The sequence below is a fragment of the Dama dama genome, chromosome 3, assembly GCF_033118175.1.
Source record: "Dama dama isolate Ldn47 chromosome 3, ASM3311817v1, whole genome shotgun sequence".
Lineage (NCBI taxonomy): Eukaryota > Metazoa > Chordata > Mammalia > Artiodactyla > Cervidae > Dama > Dama dama.
Genome location: NC_083683.1, coordinates 24,095,920 through 24,118,381, shown reverse-complemented (window position 1 = coordinate 24,118,381; position 22,462 = coordinate 24,095,920). Strand labels below are relative to the sequence as shown.

Genomic DNA, 22,462 nt, shown 5'->3' with positions numbered 1-22,462 from the left:
AGTAGCATGAAATAAAAAGAATAAAAATATTTGAAAAATCCAACCTTGAAGCACAAGGTCATTAAGAAAGGCAACCTTGGTTCAACTTGCCTTAGGACAGCGACCTTGATAAAGGACTTTGATTCAAAATTGGCTAATGGGTTCCAGAGACTGAAGGAGCTGTAATACAAGTATAATGTGCCTTTCTTGGGAAAAAGAAACACCCTTCTGGATACATTTAACCTTTCATTTTGCCTCTTATAATAAGGTGGAAGGAATCAAGCAGACTAGGACCATGTGGAAATTAAGAAAGGCCTATTCTCCATGAGGGCACATTTCTCCCACTAGCTCTTTCCCAGGCTGACAATTTACTTTCTACTGGCAGTCTCTTAATCGTTTTGGGAAATACTTCATACTTTCTTACTACCAAACCCTTCATGGGCAACATAAGATGAACTATCAGCAAAGCCTGGCTTCTATTTCTTTCTCAAGGCAGAAGAGGACATCAAGATATCCTTGTTTCACATAACTATCATCATTTACTGAGTGTTCACCAGGTGCCGCATGCTGTACTTGGCATTTTACATACGTCATCTGATGTAACTCTCCCAACAGTGGTACAAGGTGTGTACTATCGTCATGTGACAGGTAAAGAAACGGATACAGAGAAGACAAGGATTCGGTCAAGCTCACAGGGTTAGTAGGTGTCAGAGCTGTATGTTGAAACCACCTGTGTCTGAAGCTCACACTCTTTCCTTTGTGCCACTCTGTCTAAATAAATGGAGAGAATTTCCCAACATTTATATTGAAAAGAGTCAACAGTTTAAGGAAATGTTTAATTTAAGAGAAATAAAATAGTTTTTAAATGTGGATAGTTCAGTACAAATATAGATTAAAAATCAAATGTTGTACTTTACCCCCAAACTCACTGTAAAATACACTCAGACAAATACACGGAGAGATACCAGAAATACTTTTTAAGCTCAGAAGCAAAGTGAAAGTCGCTCAGTCGTGTTCAACTCTTTGCAGCCTCATGGACTATACAGTCCGTGGAATTCTCCAAGCCAGAATACTGCAGTGGGTAGCCTTTCCCTTCTCCAGGGGAGCTTCCCAACATGGAGCCCAGGTCTCCGGCATTGCGGGTGGATTCTTTACCAGCTGAGCTATCAGAGAAGCCCCCAACTTCAAATGCTAGGAGGTAACTGACAAGTTTAGGGATGACATGAGCATATCAGAAAGCTCAGGCCTGGAGATAACAGAACCCAAAGTAACGGAGAAAGGACAACTAAATTGAAACTGAAAACCAGTGTGGCATCAAAATTCACTGATGGCTTCATTCAGTTAGAAACACAACATAAACCAGTGCAAGAAAAAATAAATGCTGTACGCAGCGGAGCTAAAGGGAATATAGAATCTGAAAAACAGATTTTTCATGTTGGCCCCCGGAGTCAAGTCACTCTTACATTAGATGATGTCATGAAAATAGGGGCTGACCATATTTAGCAACACTCACAGCAGGCAGGAATATTTTCAGACTCCCAAGACAATATCAGGAGATGTCAATCACCACTATGTCTTTTTGCACAGTACTGGGTGGACAGAGAATAACGCTGCTGTTTTAATGGGTTTATCCTGGATTGGTCCCAGCATATAAAATAAAACAATAATAATACTATAAGCCACTTCTGCACTTTGTCAATGCGGATATATACCAGGGTGGTGTTCTCAACCAATGCCCTCTGCCCCCTCCCCAGGAGGGCATTTACCACTATCTGGAGACTTTTTGATTATTACAGTGTGGAAGGAGGGGTGTTATTGGCATATCGGTGGAGACATTCTACAATGTGCAGCAAGCCCCCACAGCTAAGAACCATGCAACCCCAAATGTCTACAGTGGGGAGCTGGAGAAGCTTTGCACTAGAGGAGGCTATTGCATTTGTGACTTGAGGGAAAGCCTTGGTCACTGCCTCTTGGAGTTCTCTCCCAAACGCCAACTCTCAGGGATCATCGCTGCTGGCACAGGTGACTAGCAGGCCTAGAACTGTGAACAAGGTAGAGATGCCACTGTTTATTTTTCTTTCCACCGGAAACAATAAAGCTGACTGTGGGTCAGGTATCAGGTCGCCTCGGTTGTCACTGCCGTCCCTGGGGTTCCCTGGGGTTTTTCCGACACCGACACGGCAGGGTCCTTTGGCGCCCGGGGTTTCTGGCTGGATTTGCCCCCCCACCCCGCCTCTCCACCCCCGCAGCAGAGTGTGCAACCGTGCCCCAAAGGTGGGAAAAGCAAAACACTTGGGTAATGAGGCGTTTTCTGTAACGTCATTTATTTAGTCTAGATGAGAAATTTTGCTCTTTAAGAACAGGAAGGCTGCGCGAATTCCCAGAAGCTGGAAATCGGGCCAGAGGATACTTATCCATTGGGGAAGTTGATCACTTTGAGTTTATTTATAAGGATAAGGCAAGGGAGGCGGTGGTGGAAACCCCCGATCTGGCCGATTTCCTACTGCTGGAAACTCCTCCACCTTGGAGTGCTCCGTCCTGAAGGAGAATTGGCGCCCGCGGTAGGAAGGGCACGTCGCAGAGCTGTTTTCCCAAGGGGACCGTCCCTCCGTCCGGCCTCGCGGCAGGGTGAGGCGGTCTCCTTTCCCAGTTCCTCTAGAAACCGCGGGCTTCAGCGGCTAGGGCGAGAAGGAAACCGGCGGGAGCGGGCCCGGTACGGTGGGGGACGCCGGGCGCGCGGGAAGCAGCAGGAAGAGGCGGGATTCTGCCTTTGTCTCTCCGGCCTCACTCCGGAGCCCCGCCGCGCGCGGCGCTCTCGCCAGACGCCCCCAGTCCTAGCGGCGGGCCCGGGAGGCCGCCCGGCGCGGCGGGGCGGGGGCGGGGCGCACACAGGCCACGCCCACGGGGCTTAAAAAGGTGCCCGGCGGGGCGGGGGCGCCGCGATTGGGGGCGGGGCGTTCAGAGGCCACGCCCGCAGAGCTTTAAAAGGTACAGGCGCTGCCGACCCTACTGCCAGACTCCCGCCGCAGTTTCTGCGAGCTGTTCTCGATCGCTCAGCGTGGTCCTCCTTCCGATTCGAGTGAGTAACCGGAGTGAGTAAGGCGATGGGGGTGTTCCGCCGATCCAAGGGGTGGGGGTTCCCCTCAGCCCCCCGGATCCTCAGGCCACCCTGCGGGCGCCCCCTCCCATTTCTTCCGATGTTCCCATCGCGATACCCATTCGGTACCCCAGCCACCCTCCTCACTTATGCGCCCCGATCTCCGCCATCCCTCTCCACACACCTGCCCTGGTCCCCGCGGCCGCCCGAGCCCTGCTCTCGGATCCCGGGTCCCCTGGGCAGAGAAATAATGGTGCGTGATCTCCATACCGGTTTTTCCGCGAGGGAGAGGTAGGGTCGAGAGTTTCGCGTGGCTGCTAACCCGCCTTTTAGTAGCCTTGGGCCCGCTCGTCCAGTGGCGCATTCTCTCTCCGCGGAGGGGAGGGCGGAATCCGAGTCCTGGGGTCTCCTGTGCCCCGAATGTGCTATGCGCCGAGGGCGACCTGCCCAGGGACTGGTTCGGAGCCCTGGGGGTGAGCAGGGGGCTTCCATAGCCGGTTGAACCCAGAATGCTTCCTCTGTTGCGGTGCAGAGCTCCTGGTAGCCCCGTTGTTCGGTGGCCTCTGCCCACCGGGCACCGAACCTTAAATGTTGGAGGAACAGGAGTGAAACGTCATATCGATCAGCCCCAGCTTTTTCCGGAACTTTCCACGATTCAGGTACAAACCGGGAAAGCAAGAATGCTTGGTTGTAAATTCTGCAACAGGTTCTGAAAATCACAACTGCGGTTCCAAAACTCCACGTAGGCAGCCCCCAGGGGGGAGGGGGGAGGGGGCTTTTCTGAGTCAGGAGACACCCACGTCTGCCCCACCCCACCCCCACCGCCCAGCCTGCACTTTTGTAGAACGGTATCTGTTTAAATGGTTACTCAAAATGTTTAAGCTGCTTTATTCGCGGTCCAGAGACCAGACTTATTTTTCATTTTCATTTTATAAATACTTTTTATTTTGGGTAATTTTTTAACTCGGGCAGTAAAAATGGCCTCTATAATTCTTAACTTTTCTAATTAACCTGTTTTAAAGCTCTACTTAAAAAAATGCCAAGAATTCAAATAGGACAGCCCCAGACTTGGCTATAATTTGACTCAGATTTTCAGGAAAGAGCTGGGCAATAGATTCTAAAAGGGTAAATTTCACATACTCTGTGTGTGAGAGAGAGAGAGAGAAAGAGGTTTATTGTTACTTGTAGCAAAGAAGGAGAATACTTTCCCAAAGCAGTGTCTCCCCAACAGCAAAACTGGGGAAGTTTTAACCTAAGGGCACATGGGTATTCATGAGGGGGCTCGAGCAAAGGAGAATTCAACATAGAATTGGGACAGAGGTCAACAGAGTCCAAGCCTTAGTCTATTGAAGTTGGGGGCCGGGGTGTGTCAATATCATTATTCCATCCTCTACCTGGGTGGGAGGGCCTTAGCTCCTGGTCTCAGGACTTAATGAAACCCAGGTTCTTGATGCCTCATCTCAGAAAGAATTCACTGAGAAAGTATTAGGTAAGAAGTGGAGTATTTAGAGAGAAACACACTCCACAGACTGTCTCAGAAGGTCACAGACTGACATACTTTAGAACTATATGTATTCAAGACATACTTTAAAAACTGCATACCAAACCAGAACAAATTTTATCAAGTCCTCTGTGGTCTCCCCCCACTATTTCATTGGTCATTGCCCTCTAAAATTGATTGCCTCTGATACTTTACCAGTATTTCTCAAGGTTCTTTCTACTCTGAATTCTAGTTTCCTTTTCTCTTTCAGAGTGAAGTTAGGTAGAGACAGGGTCTGCATCTCATGAGTCTTTGAAATTCACAGAACTTTGCTTGGGTATCTTAAACACTGTTGGACCAGAACCATACTGGGTAACTGAATGAATGAATGAAAGTTTGAGTAAGATTGCAATCATAGAAAACAAAGATTTAATTGGACTCAAGCCACATAAGTATTAGCAGATTGGAGCTACAGTTTCTATCTTGAATTTTTTAATGGATTCCTCTAAATGTATTCACAAATACTGATTGATACTGGTATGTGCCAAATACTGAAGTGAAAAGCCATACTCTTTGGAGGTCTGTCCTGATGAAACCGCCAACTCACTTGGATTTTGAGGAAACTCTATTTTACACTAAAACAGCAAGAACGATGGCATAGAATAAAGCTTGGCAGTAATAAATGAGCTTGAGAAACCTCAATGCCACTGAATGTGGAGATCTGGGCCTCTAATTTTTCTTCTCTGTCAAAAATCAGGTAAATCAGATGAGCGGGGTCAGCACTCCCGCTGCAGGAGAGGAGGCATATAGCATGGTGAGAAGGACAGGACTGACCGGCTGGGCCCAAATGCACATCCCAGCTTCAGCACTCACTGCTTTGATGACCTTAGGCAAGTTAGTTTACTCTTGGGTCTGTTACGTCACCTTATAAAATGGGTGTAATAGCACTTACCTTGCAGGGGTTCTCGAAGGCACGCTGTTCCTTGTACTATCCTGTACTTTGTTGAACACAGGGGTAAATGGCTATCCATGAAAGCCTCCTCTGGGAGAGTGCTGCCTTGGACAGTATTGCCTGGGCCTTGCTTGGAGGCCAGCTTTCTTCCCTTTTGCAGGTTTCCTCAACTGTGTCATTTCCTGGGCTTGTATCGCCGGGCATCCCTTGTGTTCTCTTGGATGGGGTTCCCTGCACCTGGGGTCTCGATTACTCAGGATGGCACTACCTAACTTTTTCATGTCATGGAACTGTTTGGCAGTCTGGTGAAGCCTCTGGACCCCTTCTCAAACTTTTTAAGTACATAAAGTAAAGTTCATGGTACCAAGTTCACCTATCCCCAGAATTTCAGGGAATCTGTGGACCTCAGGTTAAGAACCTTGACTTAGGGGGAGTTTTCTCAAAATGGATTGTGGAGGAGCCAGGCACAAGTTCTGATTGTTGAACATTTTAATGTAAGTCTTAGAGGAAGAACCAAAAGATGTGTATTGTAAACATTTTGCAAAGGCCATCAGGTTCCTTTGTTGCTCATCTCATTGTGCCCACACTACTACTAATTGTCCTTGACTAACAGGAAGACGACACATACCGTTGAATACATTTTGGCCGGATGTCTTCCCAGTAAGGTTTCGTCGTGGCTGCTTTTCCAGAAGAGAAAAACAGCATCGAACCCTCACCCCTCCCACAGCAGGACAGAAAATACCCAATTTAAAAAGAACTTGTTGAGAGTGTAGCATTGATATATATACACTACCACGTATCAAACAGATAGCTAGTGGGAACCTGCCATATAGCACAGGGAGCGCAGATGGGTGCTCTGTGATGACCTAGAGAGGTGGGAGGGGGGAGGTATATCTATATGTACACATCTGTGACTAATTCACTTTGTTCTACAGCAGAAAGTAATACAACACTGTAAGTGTCCTCTCTGCTAACCTCACACCCAGACTGCTGCTCTCAACCGAAAAGTACCCTACACTCCTCTGTGCTCCCCCAAGTCCATCCTCCTACTGAGGGAAACCTCCCTTCTGCCCAACAAGCACCCCTGTGTTCACCTCACCCTCACCATTCACTGCTAATTCTATATCCTGTTGCCACGCATGTCTTCACCTTGGAGGACAGCAAAATCCCTAACACAGATTTGGAGACTAGCTGCCAGATCACCCATTAGAATACGACTACGCTCTCAACTCGGTCACTGACCTCCGTCTGCCAGCCACAGCAATCCAGAATCTGTGCAAACGACAAGATATTTACTCAGACAATTTAATGTTTGTATGGTTTTTACATACAGTCACACTGAGATTGATCTGCCACAACTACTGTTTATTTGCCAAAAGGTCTTAGGTTGGTTATCTGATCCGCTTATTTTCTCATTTTAAAAATGGAGATACTGCTTATTTATATCATAAGGCAGTTTTGAGATTGGACGATATTTGTAAAGCACTTAGAATAATGTCTGCCATGTGATAAGTAGCAATAATTAGAAATAGTTATGTAAAGGGGCTTCCCAGGTGGTAAAGAACCCTCCTGCCAGTGCAGAAGATGCAGGAAACATGGGTTCAGTCCCTGGGTGGGGAAGATCCCCTGGAGAAGGGAATGGCTACCCACTCCAGTATTCTTGCCTGGGAAATCCCATGGACAGAGGAGTCTAGTGGGCTACAGTCCATGGGGTCACAAAGAGTTGGACACGACTAAGAAAAATCAATCAAAGGTAAAGCTTACTATACTTATGTTAAGTAGTTTACTTATATTAACTTACTTAATCCTCATGACAGCTGAGGATTATCATTATCATTACACTGTATGAGTGGGAAAGCTGAGGTATAGATTATTAAGTGACTCATAACTGTGAAACCAAAAATTACCAATTCAACCTAAAAATACCAATGAAATTCAAATAGACTATATTGAATTTATTTGACTGATGTTTCACTAAAACTAAACCACTGCTGGCTGGATGGTTGAAGACACCAGAATGGAAGGCATTCCTGGGTGTAAGTTATAGTTCATGCTCCAGTGATCTGAATGTTCTCCACCCTTAAATCAGATACTAGAGTTTGGAGGACAGCTTGTGGTTCTGGGGTCAGACATGAGTGGTTGAACCTATATTTGCATCTCTGGAGGTCACTGATCTGAGCAAGTCAGTTAACCCTGAACATTTGGTAACCATATTTCAGGCCTACTGGCACTCCTGAAGGAAAAGGAGGCCCACATTTATGGAGCACAGGCTCTCTGCCAGGAACTTTACAAATGTTATTAATACCTCGTCAGATCCTTAACAGTCGTCCTATGAGAAAGAGACTGCTCATCCAATTCCAAGTTGTAGCTGAAGACATAGAGGCTCAGGGGGTCAGGAACTTGGTTAAGGTAGCAGAGCTGATCACTGACTTGCAAGCTTACAAGTGACTGATTCTGAGTCCCACACTTTATCTTACTCCAGGAATGACTTAAGAGGCGGTGTGTGCACTGCAGTTTCTATAGCAGACATTAAATAATAATCTTGAATTCAGAACCTTGACTGATCTCTGGAATCTTTTTTTGGCATAGTTGCAGGAACTCGTATCAGTGAACAAGATGAAACTGTTCCGGCATCCCTCTGTCGATAGACTTCCCAAACCCTTTCTCCATGCGCCTGGGCTTTGGGTTATGTTATTTTGCTGTTACTTGTTTACATACTTCTACCACCAAAGTAGGACTCCCTGAGAAACTGGCACTCTTCCTTTACCCTTTGATCCTCAGCTCCCGACCCAGGATATGGCTTGTAAGATGCTGAGCTAATAGATTTGTAGGAGAGCTTCATAAACGGCACAGCATTACAGTGTTTATTAGCTGCTCCTATGCTGGAAGAATTACTTGAGATTCAGAAATGAAGTCAGGAGTTAACTGGATGAGGGAGGGAAGTCAGTTTTCCTGATGTTAGAGGGATTATGGGTATAATGGAGGAATACATGGACTCTGAGATGGGTAGAAGATGAGTATTGATAACAAAGACTGAACCTGGCTAAATACCAACGGTAAAGGCTACCAATCATTAGAGGCTGACTATAAGGACATTTTCTCATCTGATTCTCTTAACAATTCTATATGAAAGGCATTTTGCATATGAGGGAAGTGAGTTTGTTGACTCCAAAATCCGTTTTCTTAGTTCACCCTGAGGCTGAGCTCTCCTGAAGGCCAGCTTGAGGATCTGGCTTTGGTAGAAGGAGCCCAGTGGAACATGGAGAGCATCACTCAGATTCAGTCTCACTCAGACAAGGGAAGTAGACTAATAAGAAGGTAGTTTGGGTTGAAGAAGAAAATTTTAGAATGGGCATTCATACATGAATGCCCGTGAAGCTTAATTTCCAATTATTTACAGCTCTCAAACTCTAGCCTCTTTAAAAACCACTGTAATTGGGGACAGTTACATATTCTTTAACAAGTGACCCCATCTGGATGTGGCTCAAAATAAAACTGGTTTATAGTAGATTCTCCTCTTGGGAAGTTAGGTTATAGTATAATAACAAAGATTCTAGTATAATAACAAAGACCTGCATGTAGTCGTAAAATGGCAGATCTTCTGGAAGCATTTAGAATCTAGGTGTATGAACGATTCACTCGGCATCAGAGCAATTAACTTAAATTGCAGGTGGTGACATGGAGACTTGAAATTCATGGATGTGCGTCATTCAGATCCTAAAAGAAGGCAGTTAGCGCAGCACAGGTGGGGAGGATGATCCCTGTGGCCGCTGGCCATCTAGAGAATGAGCTAACTTTACCACACGGTGACTCAGATTTAGACGACAGTAAGTTTCTTCTTGGGCTAAGTCTTATGAATTCTGGGTGTGGTGCCTTTAAACTAGCGAGAAGCAGCAAAGAGAAACTGCACATAGGTGTTTGGATGAAAATCAGGTTTTTTCATCCAGCACAGTGGATAAATCCTAGTGCTGGAACTCTTTCCGGTAAGGAGAACCAAAGAACAAGACGAAAAACCTGAATTAGCCCAAGTGTGGCCTCTTTTGCAAGGTATGTGTAACGTGGGGTTTTCTTACCATTCTGTAAATTAACGCATAGGATAAGGGAAAGGCATGCAGACTGCTCAGTGCAAATCCAGTCTGCTGTGATTCATGTCAGCTGCTGTGGAGTAGTGCAGCCAGGGGCTTGTAGGAAAAATGAAGCTTTGGGTTTGTGTGTGTGTGTTTTAACATATGCATAGCAGTGCCAAGAGCGACAGAAACAGAAGATGGCCCCATTTCCCTCTGCCACATTTAGCAAATGTGCAGAGGGGCACACCCAAACGGTGTGAATCCGAACTTCATCTCATAGTCCCCACAAGCGCCAACTGTACTTGTGGCGCATTGCAGTGTCCCAGAAGAAGGTTTATGAGTGACTGATCAGGTAACTTTTCTCTACTGGCTGTTGCTCTGAGCTGTGTCCTGTGGGTGCTGGTCCGGGAGTTTCCTCTAGGAAGACTACTGGCAGGGTGGACAGTATAAGACGCTCCCCCCATCCTCAAGCTGCCAGTTACTGGATATCTGCCAAGAAATTTATGTATTTGTGTTTTATCTTCACAATATCTCTGTGAGGTAGAGAGGGTTACCTTCCCCCCCCTCTTTTGCAGATAAGAAAGCCAAAGATTGCACAACCATTAAAATAGTGAAATTAACCCAGGTCTGTCTAAATCAATGTTTTCCTTCATCTCTCCCTTCCTTCTTTTCCCTCCTTCTTTCCTTCCATTACAAAATATTTCAGACGAAACAGAGAATAACATAAGAAACACCCAGCTACCTACTATCCGGCTTAACCAATAAACATAAACCCAACTGAATCTCTCTGAGGATGCCCTATGAGCCTGGCCCACAGGGAGCGTAATTCAGAAACCCTGAGCAAAGCCTTTAAGCGGAGTGCAATTTTTAAAAAGTTAATGATTTGGAAATTGTGCTGAGAATCCAAGAACGTGACGGAGAAAAGCAGGACAGTGCCACCACTGTCTTCATAAGATCGAATTGGGAAGTGTACAAACAAATTGAAAATGGAAGGATTCTTTGAAAACAATAGAAATTACATATTTTAACATGTGCCAAATACTCTGGTAGATGGTGGGGAGGAGACAGAACTGTGGTCCCCACCCCCAAAGGAAGAAGTTCTTAAAATGCTAAGCTGAACAGATATTGGATAGGTATTTCCCCAAAAGATTTGACTGGCATGCTGTGTACGGTAGGAATCAGACTTGACTTACAAGAAGTGAATTTAAGTAACCCTGAATTGCATAAGAAAAGGGAGGATATTCTTCCTTTTTTAAAAGTCCTGAGTTGCTCTACAGTAGAGAGAAACATAGAGTGATGAGTTAGTTTTGATGTATTTTTAAGTGCTATTCAAAGAAAATCCAGGACAGTTTTAGTCTTGATAGAAGTCTGACTCCTTACAGGTGATTGCTCCAAAGTAAATATAATACAGGTTGGCGTTTCCATGACACTTCCGAATGTGATGAAAAGTGCCTTGACGATGATGTATTTTAAAAGCCAGCTAGGCTGTTGATGTTTGGGATCCGATTTTAAGTTACTACAGCATCATTACCTACAAGTCTGGCTTTGGTGTTTGGATTCCTCAGAATCACGGGGTTACTTCCAACAGATGTCTGTTGTATCTGTGAGCGTTCCAGAACACAGGTAACTTTGGAGCCACGGGGCAAGGTCGTTACATTAATTCAGCTCCAGGCTCAAGCCAGGGCAGGCTGTTGGAGCCAAGTTCTGTGTCGAGTTCTGCAGCCGGGTTCAGGTTTCACTGTGGATTTAAACACTGGATTTAAGCACCTGTCTCCAGGGATGGGAATGAGAGATTTATGCCACTACTGAAGGACAGCGTGCAGATATATTTCATTGGCGCTGGGTATCGATCCTATAGGACGCCTTCACAGGAGCCTGGTAACATGTGGACCCCAGGAACTACTCTGTTCCTGTCTGAACAAGGGAAATAGGCTTTCTGCAAGTTGAGGCCAACAGTATGGAGATAACTGGTCCCATCAGTCAGGCCTTGGTGTATCTCTTTGTGTGTTGCTGTTGTTTATTTCTGGGACCAGGGGCTGTGTCTCCCAAAGGGAATTTATTGGCTCATATAACTGAAGAGCACGGGATACAACGAGGTGAAGCTGAAAAGCATCTGGTTTCTCTGTTTTCCTCTATGCTGGGTTCCTTCTCAAGTTTCCTTGCAGACAGCTGCTAGCAACTCCCCTCCTGCATTCGCCCAGTTCTAAACCAAAGACCAGGTTTCACTTCCATTGAACTGGCCTGGGGTCCTGTGCCTGGTCCTAAACCAGTCACCATGGGGGATGCAGTGATCTGACTGGTGTGACGAGTTGCATGTCTGGCCTTGGAGTGGAGGGTAGAGGCAAACACCTCTAACCCAGTGCTTCTCAGACCGTCTGTGGTGAAGGACTGTTCTCTTTAATTCCCAAATAGAGACTGACTGTCCGACTGGCCTCTGTCCAACAAGATGAGTCCACTGATCATGCTCTTGACTGTTGTGGCATAAAATTGGGGAAAGGTTTCTAAACACTTACCTGAATGTTGTCTTGAATTGGTAGCAAGCACTGTGGACTGTCACCAGGAAACTGCATCTTAGTAAGTCAGTCTCTTAGACCATATGTGCCAAGAAAGAGATGGTTGCTTCCCTGGAGAGAATCTGGGGAAACTATTCCCAGAAGAGAAGCCAGGGAAGGCTGGGTACCAGCAGGGTGCCCAAAACGGTGACTGATTCTGTCAGGCTTTCCTGTGGAAAGACCTCATCTCAGTGTTCAGGAAGCCTTACGTTCTGGATGGTCTAAACGGTGTAGGATGGTAAGTGGGATGGGCATTTTCTCCACCCTCCTTTTTATCTTAAGACTGAAGATTCTTCAGCTTTTTGCTTAGAGGCTGTCCCCTGTCCCTTCTTTTTCTAGCCAGATTTGAGTTAGTCAGGACATCCCAGCTTTCTTAGCAAGCTTTATGAATACTTCTATAGAGGCCAGCCGCTCATCCAAGGGGATGCAACAGACAAGGGCTGCAAACGCCCGTGACTGAAGGGAAGTCTGGAAATGATGGTGGAAGCCAAAGGGATTCTTGTACTTTGTTTTTAGATACTGTGTTGTCGCTACGGCGGGGCTGACATAACATGCTGTCTTTACAGGAGAACTCTTAACTGGCAAAGGCACTCGAGCAGGTTGGCCATTCAGAACTAGGCATTTTAAACGGTCCAGGGAGACCAACTCATTGAGAAAGAGATGAGACCACGCTGCCCTACATCATAGCAAGACAGCCGAGGATTTTGACTTCCAGCTGCTCCACCCAGCTCCCAGGGCACACTGCATGCGTGATCAGTCGCTCAGTCGTGTCCGACTCTTGCGTTGCTATGGACTGTATCCCCCAGGCTCCTCTGTCCATGGGACTGCCTAGGCAAGAATACTGGAGTGGCTTGCCATTTCCTCCTCCAGGGGATCTTCCTGACCCAGGGATCAAACCCACATCTCCTGAGTCTCTTGCTTTGGCAGGTGGATTCCTTACCACTGAGTCACCTGGGAAGCCCCATCAGGCCACACTGCTTAGGTTATTCTGACGCTCAATGAACAATTCACTTCACCAGGAAGGGACTAGGTAACATGTTTTGTATGGATGGACAGGCCCATCAGAGAGGGACAGCCAGCTGTTGGCTGGACTGGAGGACCCTGGGATTAGTGGCCATCTGGATGGAGGTCTGCTGTGGTTACAGCCAGGCTCCACCCACGCAGTTGTGCTTAGTCAGATAAACAACTGTTTATGCCGTGACCCCCCAGAACTTTACAGAAGATATCCAACTTAATGTTACCGGGCCATCCAGCACTTCCTTCCTAGAGAGTGTGTCGTAGCTTGTGTATGTTAAGTGGTTAAGAGTTTGGCGGTGTTACGATGATGTAAACGTGTAACAAAAAGCTCTCCCCTTGAGCTGAGTTTTCAGAGCTCATCACAGCCGCTGCGGCTGGCGGCAGCGTTGGCCCTTCCACTCCTACATTGCTTTCTTAAACCCTGTGGGTGCGGGGCGGTTTGGTTTGTGCCTGGCGACGTGCACGGCTGTATTGTCCTTTGTCCTGCAGCAGAAAAAAAAACCTGTGCCTGACAACCCGGCTTCCTAGTGGAAGAGCTGTAATTTGGGAGGCGAGATGAGGTTATGCTGGAGGACCCGCCCGTCTTTGAAAGATGTGGTCGGGGCAGGTGATAGAGAAATGAACGCGGTCCCCCGGGTGTCAGCAGCCCTCCGGGGACCCTGTGCGGCATCGCGTCGGGTGGGGGCCCGTCCTAACGAGGCTGTCTTCCGCAGGATGCCTGTCTGGGGAGGCGGCAACAAGTGCGGGGCCTGCGGGAGGACCGTGTACCACGCCGAGGAGGTGCAGTGTGACGGCCGGAGCTTCCACCGCTGCTGCTTTCTGTGCAGTGAGTCTCCTGAGATCCCCCATCCACCTGCTTCAGGCAGAAGATGCTGTTAACAAAGCCGACACCCCGGTCCCAGTGGCTTCTGCCTGCCTGTCCTCCTGGACGGTGCATGCGCCCAGCCTCCCAGCGAGGACGGTGACCCAGACACCCAGCCTTGCGTCCCCACGGCACCTCCTCTCCATTAGGCTCCGGTGCACGTTATTCGTTGTCATGTCTGTCTCCCCCGCTGCGCCCAGAGCGCGCCCGTGTCTGTGGTTTGGCGCCCCGCACAGTCCCTGGCGCATCCCCGGGGCTTGGCTCCGATCCCCGGATGAACGGCTCACTCCCCGTCCGCCCGGGCTTTCTCGTCCTGGCTGAGCTGCTCCTCCTTGAAACCTACTGGCCGGTTTCTCAGCATGTCATTCGTTCAAATTCACATGTCTAGAAGCTCAGATCCTAACTTCTCTTGACAGTGAATGTTTACAGTTCTTTCTTGTTATTGATGTCCTAAATTTGAGGGAAAGGAACTAAGGAAATGAGAATACCATAGAATTTGTGGGGAATTCCTGTTGTTTCTGGATGGAGAATGAGCAGTGTCTGATGGAGACAGGAAGTAGCCCATTAAACCGCACATGTCCGTCTGCTCCAAGGACGAGCAGTACCTGATAAGGAGAGAGGGGATAGGAGAGAAGCCCCCTCACCCACCAGGTTGCAGACTCCTCCTGAGGACAGCCAGGTCTTCAGTCTTCAAACAGGAGAGGAGCTGCTTCAGAAAGCTCGACGTTAATCAGTTTCTGATTCAAACGACAACATTTTCTTTAATGAAGGATTTGTCACATGAGGAACCCAACCATCCGTGCAGCTATCTGCCATCTCTAGAGTGCCGTGCAGTGAAAACTACTGTTAGGAGTTCTGTATGTTTAAAAAAAAATTTAGTTACACTAAGGAATAATTAGAAAGAGCGTCCCTCACAAATTTTAGTCATCCTTTTCCTTCTAGGCACCAACACTGAAGGCGTCTGGACCTTTTTATACAGCAACTGCTTTGCAGGCGATCAGAAACATGAAAATTGCAGTTACAAAGAATACAGACACAACATATGAAATGTCTGCTCTGTAGCCTCCGTAACAGCTAGCACGTCTCAGATTTGGTTTAACCATTTCTTCTTATAAGTTAATTTTCTTTTAAAGGAATCTGATTTTTCCACAGCTTTGTACCAAGAGAGTGTAAGAACAGAGAGGAAATGCAGATACTTGAAAAATTGTTCTTAGTCTCCTCTAGGTTAAGCCATGATGTCTACACCATAATCAAGCCAGTGTTTATTCAATGTCAAGGTCATTACTGGTCATTTTTATTACTCTTTCCTAATATTTGCCTCTGCTGACTAAAGCCTTTTAATTTTTTTCTCCTAAAGCCTTTTAAGGAAATAGTTTGTGGACCTAGAATTTTACTGCATAGAATACAGATTAGGCCTTAGGGGGAGAGGGTGGTTCTGTAGTAAAAATTTCACATATTTAAACTTGTTCTGGTTCATAGATATGTGTTAACAGTTAGTTTTCTGTGCATTCTGTGAAGGGTGTTTGTTCTTTAGCAGTGTACAATTTTAGGTTAACTGTCTTTAGGCAGACATCCGTATGTCAGTATTTGAGCCTCAGCATCAAGGTTCAAAGATGATGATGTCATTCTGTTCTACCAGAGAGGACTTCACTCTAAGATAACAGAAACTTCATCATCGAGCTCTGCTCTGAAGCAGCCTTTCCCTGCCCTTCTTTCTGTCTTTCCTCTTTTCATTTCTCCCTCTTTAAGAAAAAGGGGGGCAGAAAACCCCCTCTCCTGCTGCACTAATGTGGGGTTTCCTGCTGCCCAACTGTGCCACCAGTGAGCTTTCTCACAATTCTTTTTCCCTCCAGCTTAATTGAAGTTTTAGAAAGTGAAATAATGTCTGGATAAAACTTGATGACATTTGGCAGTTTTATGAAGTGGGATACGTGGAAATGTCTTGTGGTAAGAAATCCATCAAGAAAGAATGTGTTCCCCTTTGGGACTGAAGGAAGACTTGAAACCACTTGAAATCAGACTTGAAACCACTTGACGATTTTCAGACGTACTTATCACTGCTGGAGAAGCCGCTGGTGAGATGAGGGAAGACTGTTTTTTTCCCCTTCCAGACTAGTGATGACAACTAGAATTCTGGATTTAAAACTGTGTGCATCCCAGGAGGTGCTTTTGGGGGAGGAGGAGCTGCTGCAGAGGCAGCCCCGCCGCCTGCCCAGGCACTCCTGCCCTTTTGTTCCTTAACAATGCTTGGATGAAGGGAATGAAAAGGCTGGGTGTTGAGGGCTGGGAGCAAAAGCCTGGGCACAAAGTGCTAGCTTCCTTGCTTTGTGCAGGTTATCAGTCATCTCTGAAACTTCTCTCACTCCCGCCTGGGGGGCACATCCTGCCACCAAGTCTGAGGCTTCAGGATGTTCACATTCTAATGTACTTCTTTTTTTTTTTCCATTTATTTTTATTAGTTGGAGGCTAATTACTTTACAATATTGTAGTGGTTTTTGTCATACATTGAGATGAATCAGCCATGGATTTACATGTGTTCCCCATCCCGATCTCCCCTCCCACCTCCCTCTCTACCCGCTCCCTCTGGGTCTTCCCAGTGCTCCAGGCCCGAGCACTTGTCTCATGCATCCAACCTGGGCTGGTGATCTGTTTCACTATAGATAATATACATGTTTCGATGCTGTTCTCTCAAAACATCCCACCCTCGCCTTCTCCCACAGAGTCCAAAAGTCTGTTCTGTACATCTGTGTCTCTTTTTCTGATTTGCACATTCTAATGCAAACCATCATACAGGTGGGGGAAGGCAGAGCATTTGTGTGACTTTTGGGAACCAGAGAATACAGCAGGACTGAGCGCCTCTGCCTTTCCCGTTTCTAAGTTTTGTGTCAGCGTTATCTTTGTTCTAAGGAAAAAGGCATCTTTGGCACATTCTTAAAGTCTAACTTTTTCCCCCTCAGTGGTCTGCAGGAAGAATTTAGATAGTACAACAGTGGCAATTCATGATGAAGAGATCTACTGCAAATCCTGCTATGGAAAGAAGTACGGGCCAAAAGGCTACGGGTACGGCCAGGGCGCGGGCACGCTCAACATGGACCGGGGCGAGCGGCTGGGCATCAAGCCCGAGAGGTGAGTCAGGACTCTGACCGCCAGGGAGGAGCAGTGGCGATTCACGTGGCTTGAGCAACGGGGAATCTTGGCGTTTCCAGGTTTTTAGCTTGAAATAATCAAAGACAATGACTCAGATTTACTGCTGTTCTTGAAGCTTGAAATAATGGACAGTTTTAGACCTGGCCAAGTTCTTATTGATTATTCTAGTGATTTCCAGTCCTGGTTTATAGCATTCTGAGGTGTAGCAAGGAGTCATGATATTCTCAAAAGCAAGTACCACTTTCACAGCACTTCAAAGACGTCAGATGCGGTGTCGGAATCCAGAGATGCATTTCTCCTGTGCAGTCATGCAGTTGCCGACAATTCCTCAGTCACTCCCTCCTTGCCAGAATGCTTCCTCACCAAGACATGACTTTAGCTTACTTAAAACTGGAAATTATTTCCTGTATTTGATTCTATGAGATGAGTTGCTATTAAAAGTGTCAGTACCCAAGTAAGCCAAGTGCTAATAAATCTGCTAAATTTTAGTGATTCATACTGACACTAATTTCTTCACGTGAAACTTAAATTCTATTGTTGACTCAATAATTCCCTCATTAGAACTTCATATTTTTCACATCCATTTTTATACTGAAGAAGCCAAAAGTAGTATAATAATCCTGTAAGATGGCCTTTCTCTTGGATAAGGCCATTAATTGTGCCCTTATTCTAGACTGGACACCATGCAATAATATATGGTAACTCATATAGTTCTCGCAGTCCTATAAAGTAGGGTTTCCCATCTTACTCAGGAACAAAGAAAGACAGCATTAAGTGATTTGCCTACAGTCACACTGCTAGTTAACTGTAGAGCCTGGAATAGTGTAACTCCAAAGCTTATAATCTTAAATACAAAGCACTATGGTATGCCTGAAATAATGTGTGCTGAACATTTATGTTCATTCTGTGTAATCTTCATAGTAACTCTGAGTTTAGGTACTCTGTCCCTGCAGGACACTAAGGCTCAGCTCACACAGGTAAGCAGCAGAGCCAGGATGTGAACATTTGTCCTCTTGGCCCCAAACCTGTGCTCCTTTCTGCGTCGAAGCCCACCTCTCGTTTCTTCTCCTCTCTGAGCCACAGGGCCTTGCTGGGAGTCAGTTTTACCAGGACTGACTCATTCCCTGCTGCATGCCATCACTTGCAGGAAGGCCAGCTTACCTCTGACTTGGTTAAAGTTCACTGTTCTTGTTCTGCTCTTCTTTTCCAACCTGTTAAAATCCATTCTTGTTTCCCAAGATTTTATTTCAAACACAGATCTGTCCAGCTTCCCCCCTAAACTAAGCTCATCCATGACCCCAAAAGTGTCACCAGGACCCGTGGCCCGTGCTTATCTGCTCGTCTTCACATTCTCCAGTAACTGGCCAGTGTTCCAAGCTGGCCTGTGTTGATCTGTGCCTTCACCTCATCCCTGCGTTAGCCTGGCCCTGTGCCACGCACCCAGCAGGACCAGGTGCAGGGGTTCCTCTTCTGGACGCCTCTCCCAGTGACTGCCCCCTGGGAGCAGCTGTGGTCGGGATGGCCCTCACGGTGCGTGGTCAGAGCGCCAGGCGTGGGGGGCACACAGCTCCAGGAGACTTTCTTGACGAGGCCACACTGAGGGGGCAGGTACATCTTCACTGGGGCAGACCTGCATTTTTTTAGTTCAGGCTCACCAATTTACTAATGCTCTAGCCTTTCAGCAGGTTATTCAACACATTAGCCCATGTTTCCTCATCTGACATTCAAGGTAACTATTAACCATACCTTCTGAGGTTGTTAGTTCCCTAGTGACTCAGAGGGTGAAAAAAAACACACAAAAAAACTGCCTGCCATGTGGGAGACCCAGGTTTGATCCCTGAGTCGGGAAGATCCCCTGGAGAAGGGCACGGCAGCCCAGTCCAGTACTCTTGCCTGGAGAATCCCATGGACAGAACTGGGTCACAGTCCATGGGTTTGCAAAGAGTTGGACACGACTAAGCGACTTTCCCTTCTGAGGTTGTTGGAAGGAAGGTGGAAGATAATCCATATGAAGTTCTTCTCAATATACCTAGCAGATCTGGAAATTTTTCTTGGAGAACATGTAACTACAAGTGTTGGATATTGTGAATAGCTTTTAAAGATCACAAAGCAGGTGCAGGTATCCTTTGGTATCTGCAGGGGGGGTTCCAGCACCCTTACAGATACCAAAACCCAAGAATGCTCAGATCTTATACAAAATGGTGTAGTATTTGCATGTCACCTACACACACTCTCCCAGGTACTTTTAAATCACCTCTAAATGACTCATAAGACCTATTACAATGTAAGTGCTATGTAAATGGTTGCTGCTATGTGGTAAATTCAGGTTTTGCTTTTTGGAACTTCCTGGAATTTTTTTCTTGAATATTTTCAGTCTGAGGCTGAATCAATCTATGGATGCACAACTTGTGGATCAAGAGGGCGAACTATATATATATATATATATATATATATATATATATATATATATATATATATTTATACAGTGGGTTGTGGAGTTTTAAAAATATGCCTATTTACAGACAGTTCAATCCTGTGAATTAGTACTGTGAATTGGTATTTGTTGCTTAGAATAAAATTTCCAGTGGCCACATCAAACATGATTCAAGAAATGCTGTGCATGAAACAATTTAGGTAAGTGGAAATGTAGGAAACTTGGAGATGAAGATATTAATGATACATGTGAAGTTTGAATAAACTGTCTTATGAAAAGGTGGTATTTTCAATAAACATTTATTTTAAATGAATTATTTTATTTTATTTATTTAATTTGTTTATTTTAAATTAATTTATTTAATTTAAAATATATATGTAAGTTACTTAATAAAATATAACTAGGACAAGATTGTTTTCCTAGGTGGAAAAACTGACACTTAGCTACCCTTTGCTGAATGCTAACTGTTGTTGTCTTATCTGCTCAGCCCATGTGTAAGGTTTTAGAGGAGCCTTTCAATCTGTTCAGAGCCCAGAATGGTGTTCTGTGTGCAGGTGCATCTATATAATGAATGGAGAGAAATTGCAGAACAAGGAAATAAGGTTTTATCTAGTGACAAACACAGCACTCTATACAGAGAAAAAGTAAAAGATAGGCAGATCACATAGTAATAGGAAAACTTTCTGAAATATTTTCCCATGAAGAAAGTAATTTATTTATACTTTCCCCGAATATATTGGGGAATTAAATAATCTGTAAAACATACTTAATTTTCATAATTCTGCCTATATGCAGAAACTTAACTGCCTAAACTACCACTGATTTTTTTTCTTTTTTTTGTGGAGAAGCTAGCTGTTAATTCCAGTGTTATGTGAACAATAATATGAATGTGGGGTGCACATAGGTGCTGTGGTAGGTTTAGTGCTGAGGATTCCATGAATTGTGATGAGTTTAGACTCAGAGGGACAGATACTTAAGTCTGGAGCCTTGTCTGACTTGGTAATAATGAGCACATAAATAGATTAAGATAATAACTGGCTAGCCCCTGAGATTTCTTTCTCCTTTGCCCTGGCCTGGCCTGTGGAGGCCTCCAGCCAAGGACAGTAGAGCAGTTACATCCCAGAGTTCTGCTGTGTCTGCCTTGTGGCTTCCGAGAGCCTTTAGGGAAATCTTACCTAGTTCCTTTTTTCCCCTTTCCACAAGTGTTCAGCCTCACAGGCCGACAACAAACCCAAACACTTCTAAATTTGCTCAGAAATACGGAGGTGCCGAGAAGTGTTCCAGATGTGGGGATTCCGTATACGCTGCTGAGAAGATCATTGGAGCGGGAAAGGTGAGGTGCTGAGTTAGTTGCCTGCTCTCTGCTCCCTCCCCCAGGCCCCTTCAGGGTCCACTCAGGCGCTGTACCTTATACGTCAATGCCTTGAATTAAACTTTTTCTTAATCAGATTTCCATCTGAATCAGTAATTTTTTGAAGTGATCCCCTTGTTTGACAGATCACATCTATGTTTAACAGAAACTTGTTTTCATAGGGGGCACTTAGGAAGGTGTTAACGAATAAGGCCAGACTTTTAACAAACCTGGACTCCACAGGTTTTTCAGTGTGGTGAAAGGGACAAAAAAAAAGGAAGGAAGCAGTGACAGTCAGGGCCCCTGATACACTTCCCCTCTTTAAGCTGCAGTGTTCTCAACCACAGAGGAGGCAGTCTTTAAAGGGAGCACTATGCTTGAGGCGCGCTTGTGGACAGCTCCGGGAAACGGCCCTTGTGTGGCACAGCGCCTGCTCCGCGTGCTGTGGATGAAGTTAGAACTGAGCCCCTCTGCGGGCAGCCGGCCATGCAGAGGGTCTGGCTTCAGCCTTCTGGTCCGGGCTCTCCCACAGCAGTCAGGACCCATGGGGGCTTGATCTTCCAGCTCCTAAACTTACTCATTCTTCTCTTCCAGCCCTGGCACAAAAACTGTTTCCGATGTGCCAAGTGTGGGAAGAGTCTCGAGTCAACAACTCTGACTGAGAAAGAAGGTGAAATCTATTGTAAAGGTATAATTTAACTTCAGTTATTGCTGTCCATATGAATATCCCATATTGGCTACTAGTGAAGAAAATGTCACCACCAGGGCGGGGAAATACTCTGAAAATGGGGAAAAGGTGGGGGATAGTGCCACTGGGTATTTGAAAAGATCTAGAGATGTTTACAGGTGACAGAAGACCACAGAACATTCTTGAGGACACAGTAAGTTAAGTTCCCGGCCATTTAAAATACCCCCTACATAAACAACAGTCTTCTTTCAACTTAAATGTTTTAAGCAAAACATATGAATATATGAAGGTAATAGACAAATATATAACTAGTCTGCTCCCAACTTGCAACTCAGTTGGGACCATGAGCTGAACCCTAGGGAACTAGAACACTCAGACTTAAATTTGTAGCTCTAAGATAGTTACTGTAAGGCATAGCCAGCAGGTTTTTATAATTTACGGAGGTTTGTTGATACATGGGTCTTAAGCAGTGCTAGCAAAGCTTAATGGACTTGCACTAATTCTTCCCTTTTCTTTTTGTAGGATGCTATGCGAAGAACTTTGGGCCCAAAGGATTTGGCTACGGCCAAGGAGCAGGAGCCCTTGTTCACGCTCAGTAGAGGTGCAAACGCAGAACCGAGAAAAATCACACACTGAGAATCTACATAATCTAGGCACAGATAATCTAACACTAAACTACTGTGAAATTCTACAGTACTGAAGTACTGTATGTTGCCCTGTACTTGGATAGGCTGGCTGACTAGTAGGAAGACAGGACTATATCTTTTCACTTTATTCATCAGTATTTCAAGAACTATTTCTTTTACATTTTAAATAAAACTTCAGCTTGATTTGGG

At 45.6% G+C, this 22,462-nt stretch overlaps 1 protein-coding gene across 2 annotated transcripts; it reads left to right on the top strand.

Annotated features, from left to right (window-relative positions):
- Nucleotides 1-2,938: 2,938 nt before the first annotated feature.
- CSRP2 (cysteine and glycine rich protein 2) lies at nt 2,939-22,462 on the top strand. 2 transcript variants are annotated; one of them, XM_061124937.1, is made up of 6 exons: nt 2,939-3,058; nt 13,858-13,970; nt 16,964-17,132; nt 20,791-20,920; nt 21,533-21,626; nt 22,149-22,462. In XM_061124937.1, the coding sequence occupies exons 2-6, from the start codon at nt 13,859-13,861 to the stop codon at nt 22,223-22,225; spliced, it is 582 nt and encodes a 193-aa protein (XP_060980920.1). In that variant the 5' UTR covers nt 2,939-3,058; nt 13,858; the 3' UTR covers nt 22,226-22,462. The 2 variants fall into 2 exon arrangements, with proteins under 2 accessions (XP_060980920.1, XP_060980928.1); XM_061124945.1 differs by having other exon boundaries at nt 3,051-3,071.

What these genes read in the sequence shown, in the direction of transcription:
- CSRP2 (XM_061124937.1), top strand. Translation starts at nt 13,859, where the DNA reads ATGCCTGTCTGGGGAGGCGGCAACAAGTGCGGGGCCTGCGGGAGGACC. An exon ending in CCGCTGCTGCTTTCTGTGCA is followed by an intron (nt 13,971 to 16,963) that starts GTGAGTCTCCTG and finishes TTTCCCCCTCAG; the next exon opens with TGGTCTGCAGGAAGAATTTA. An exon ending in AGGTGAAATCTATTGTAAAG is followed by an intron (nt 21,627 to 22,148) that starts GTATAATTTAAC and finishes TTCTTTTTGTAG; the next exon opens with GATGCTATGCGAAGAACTTT.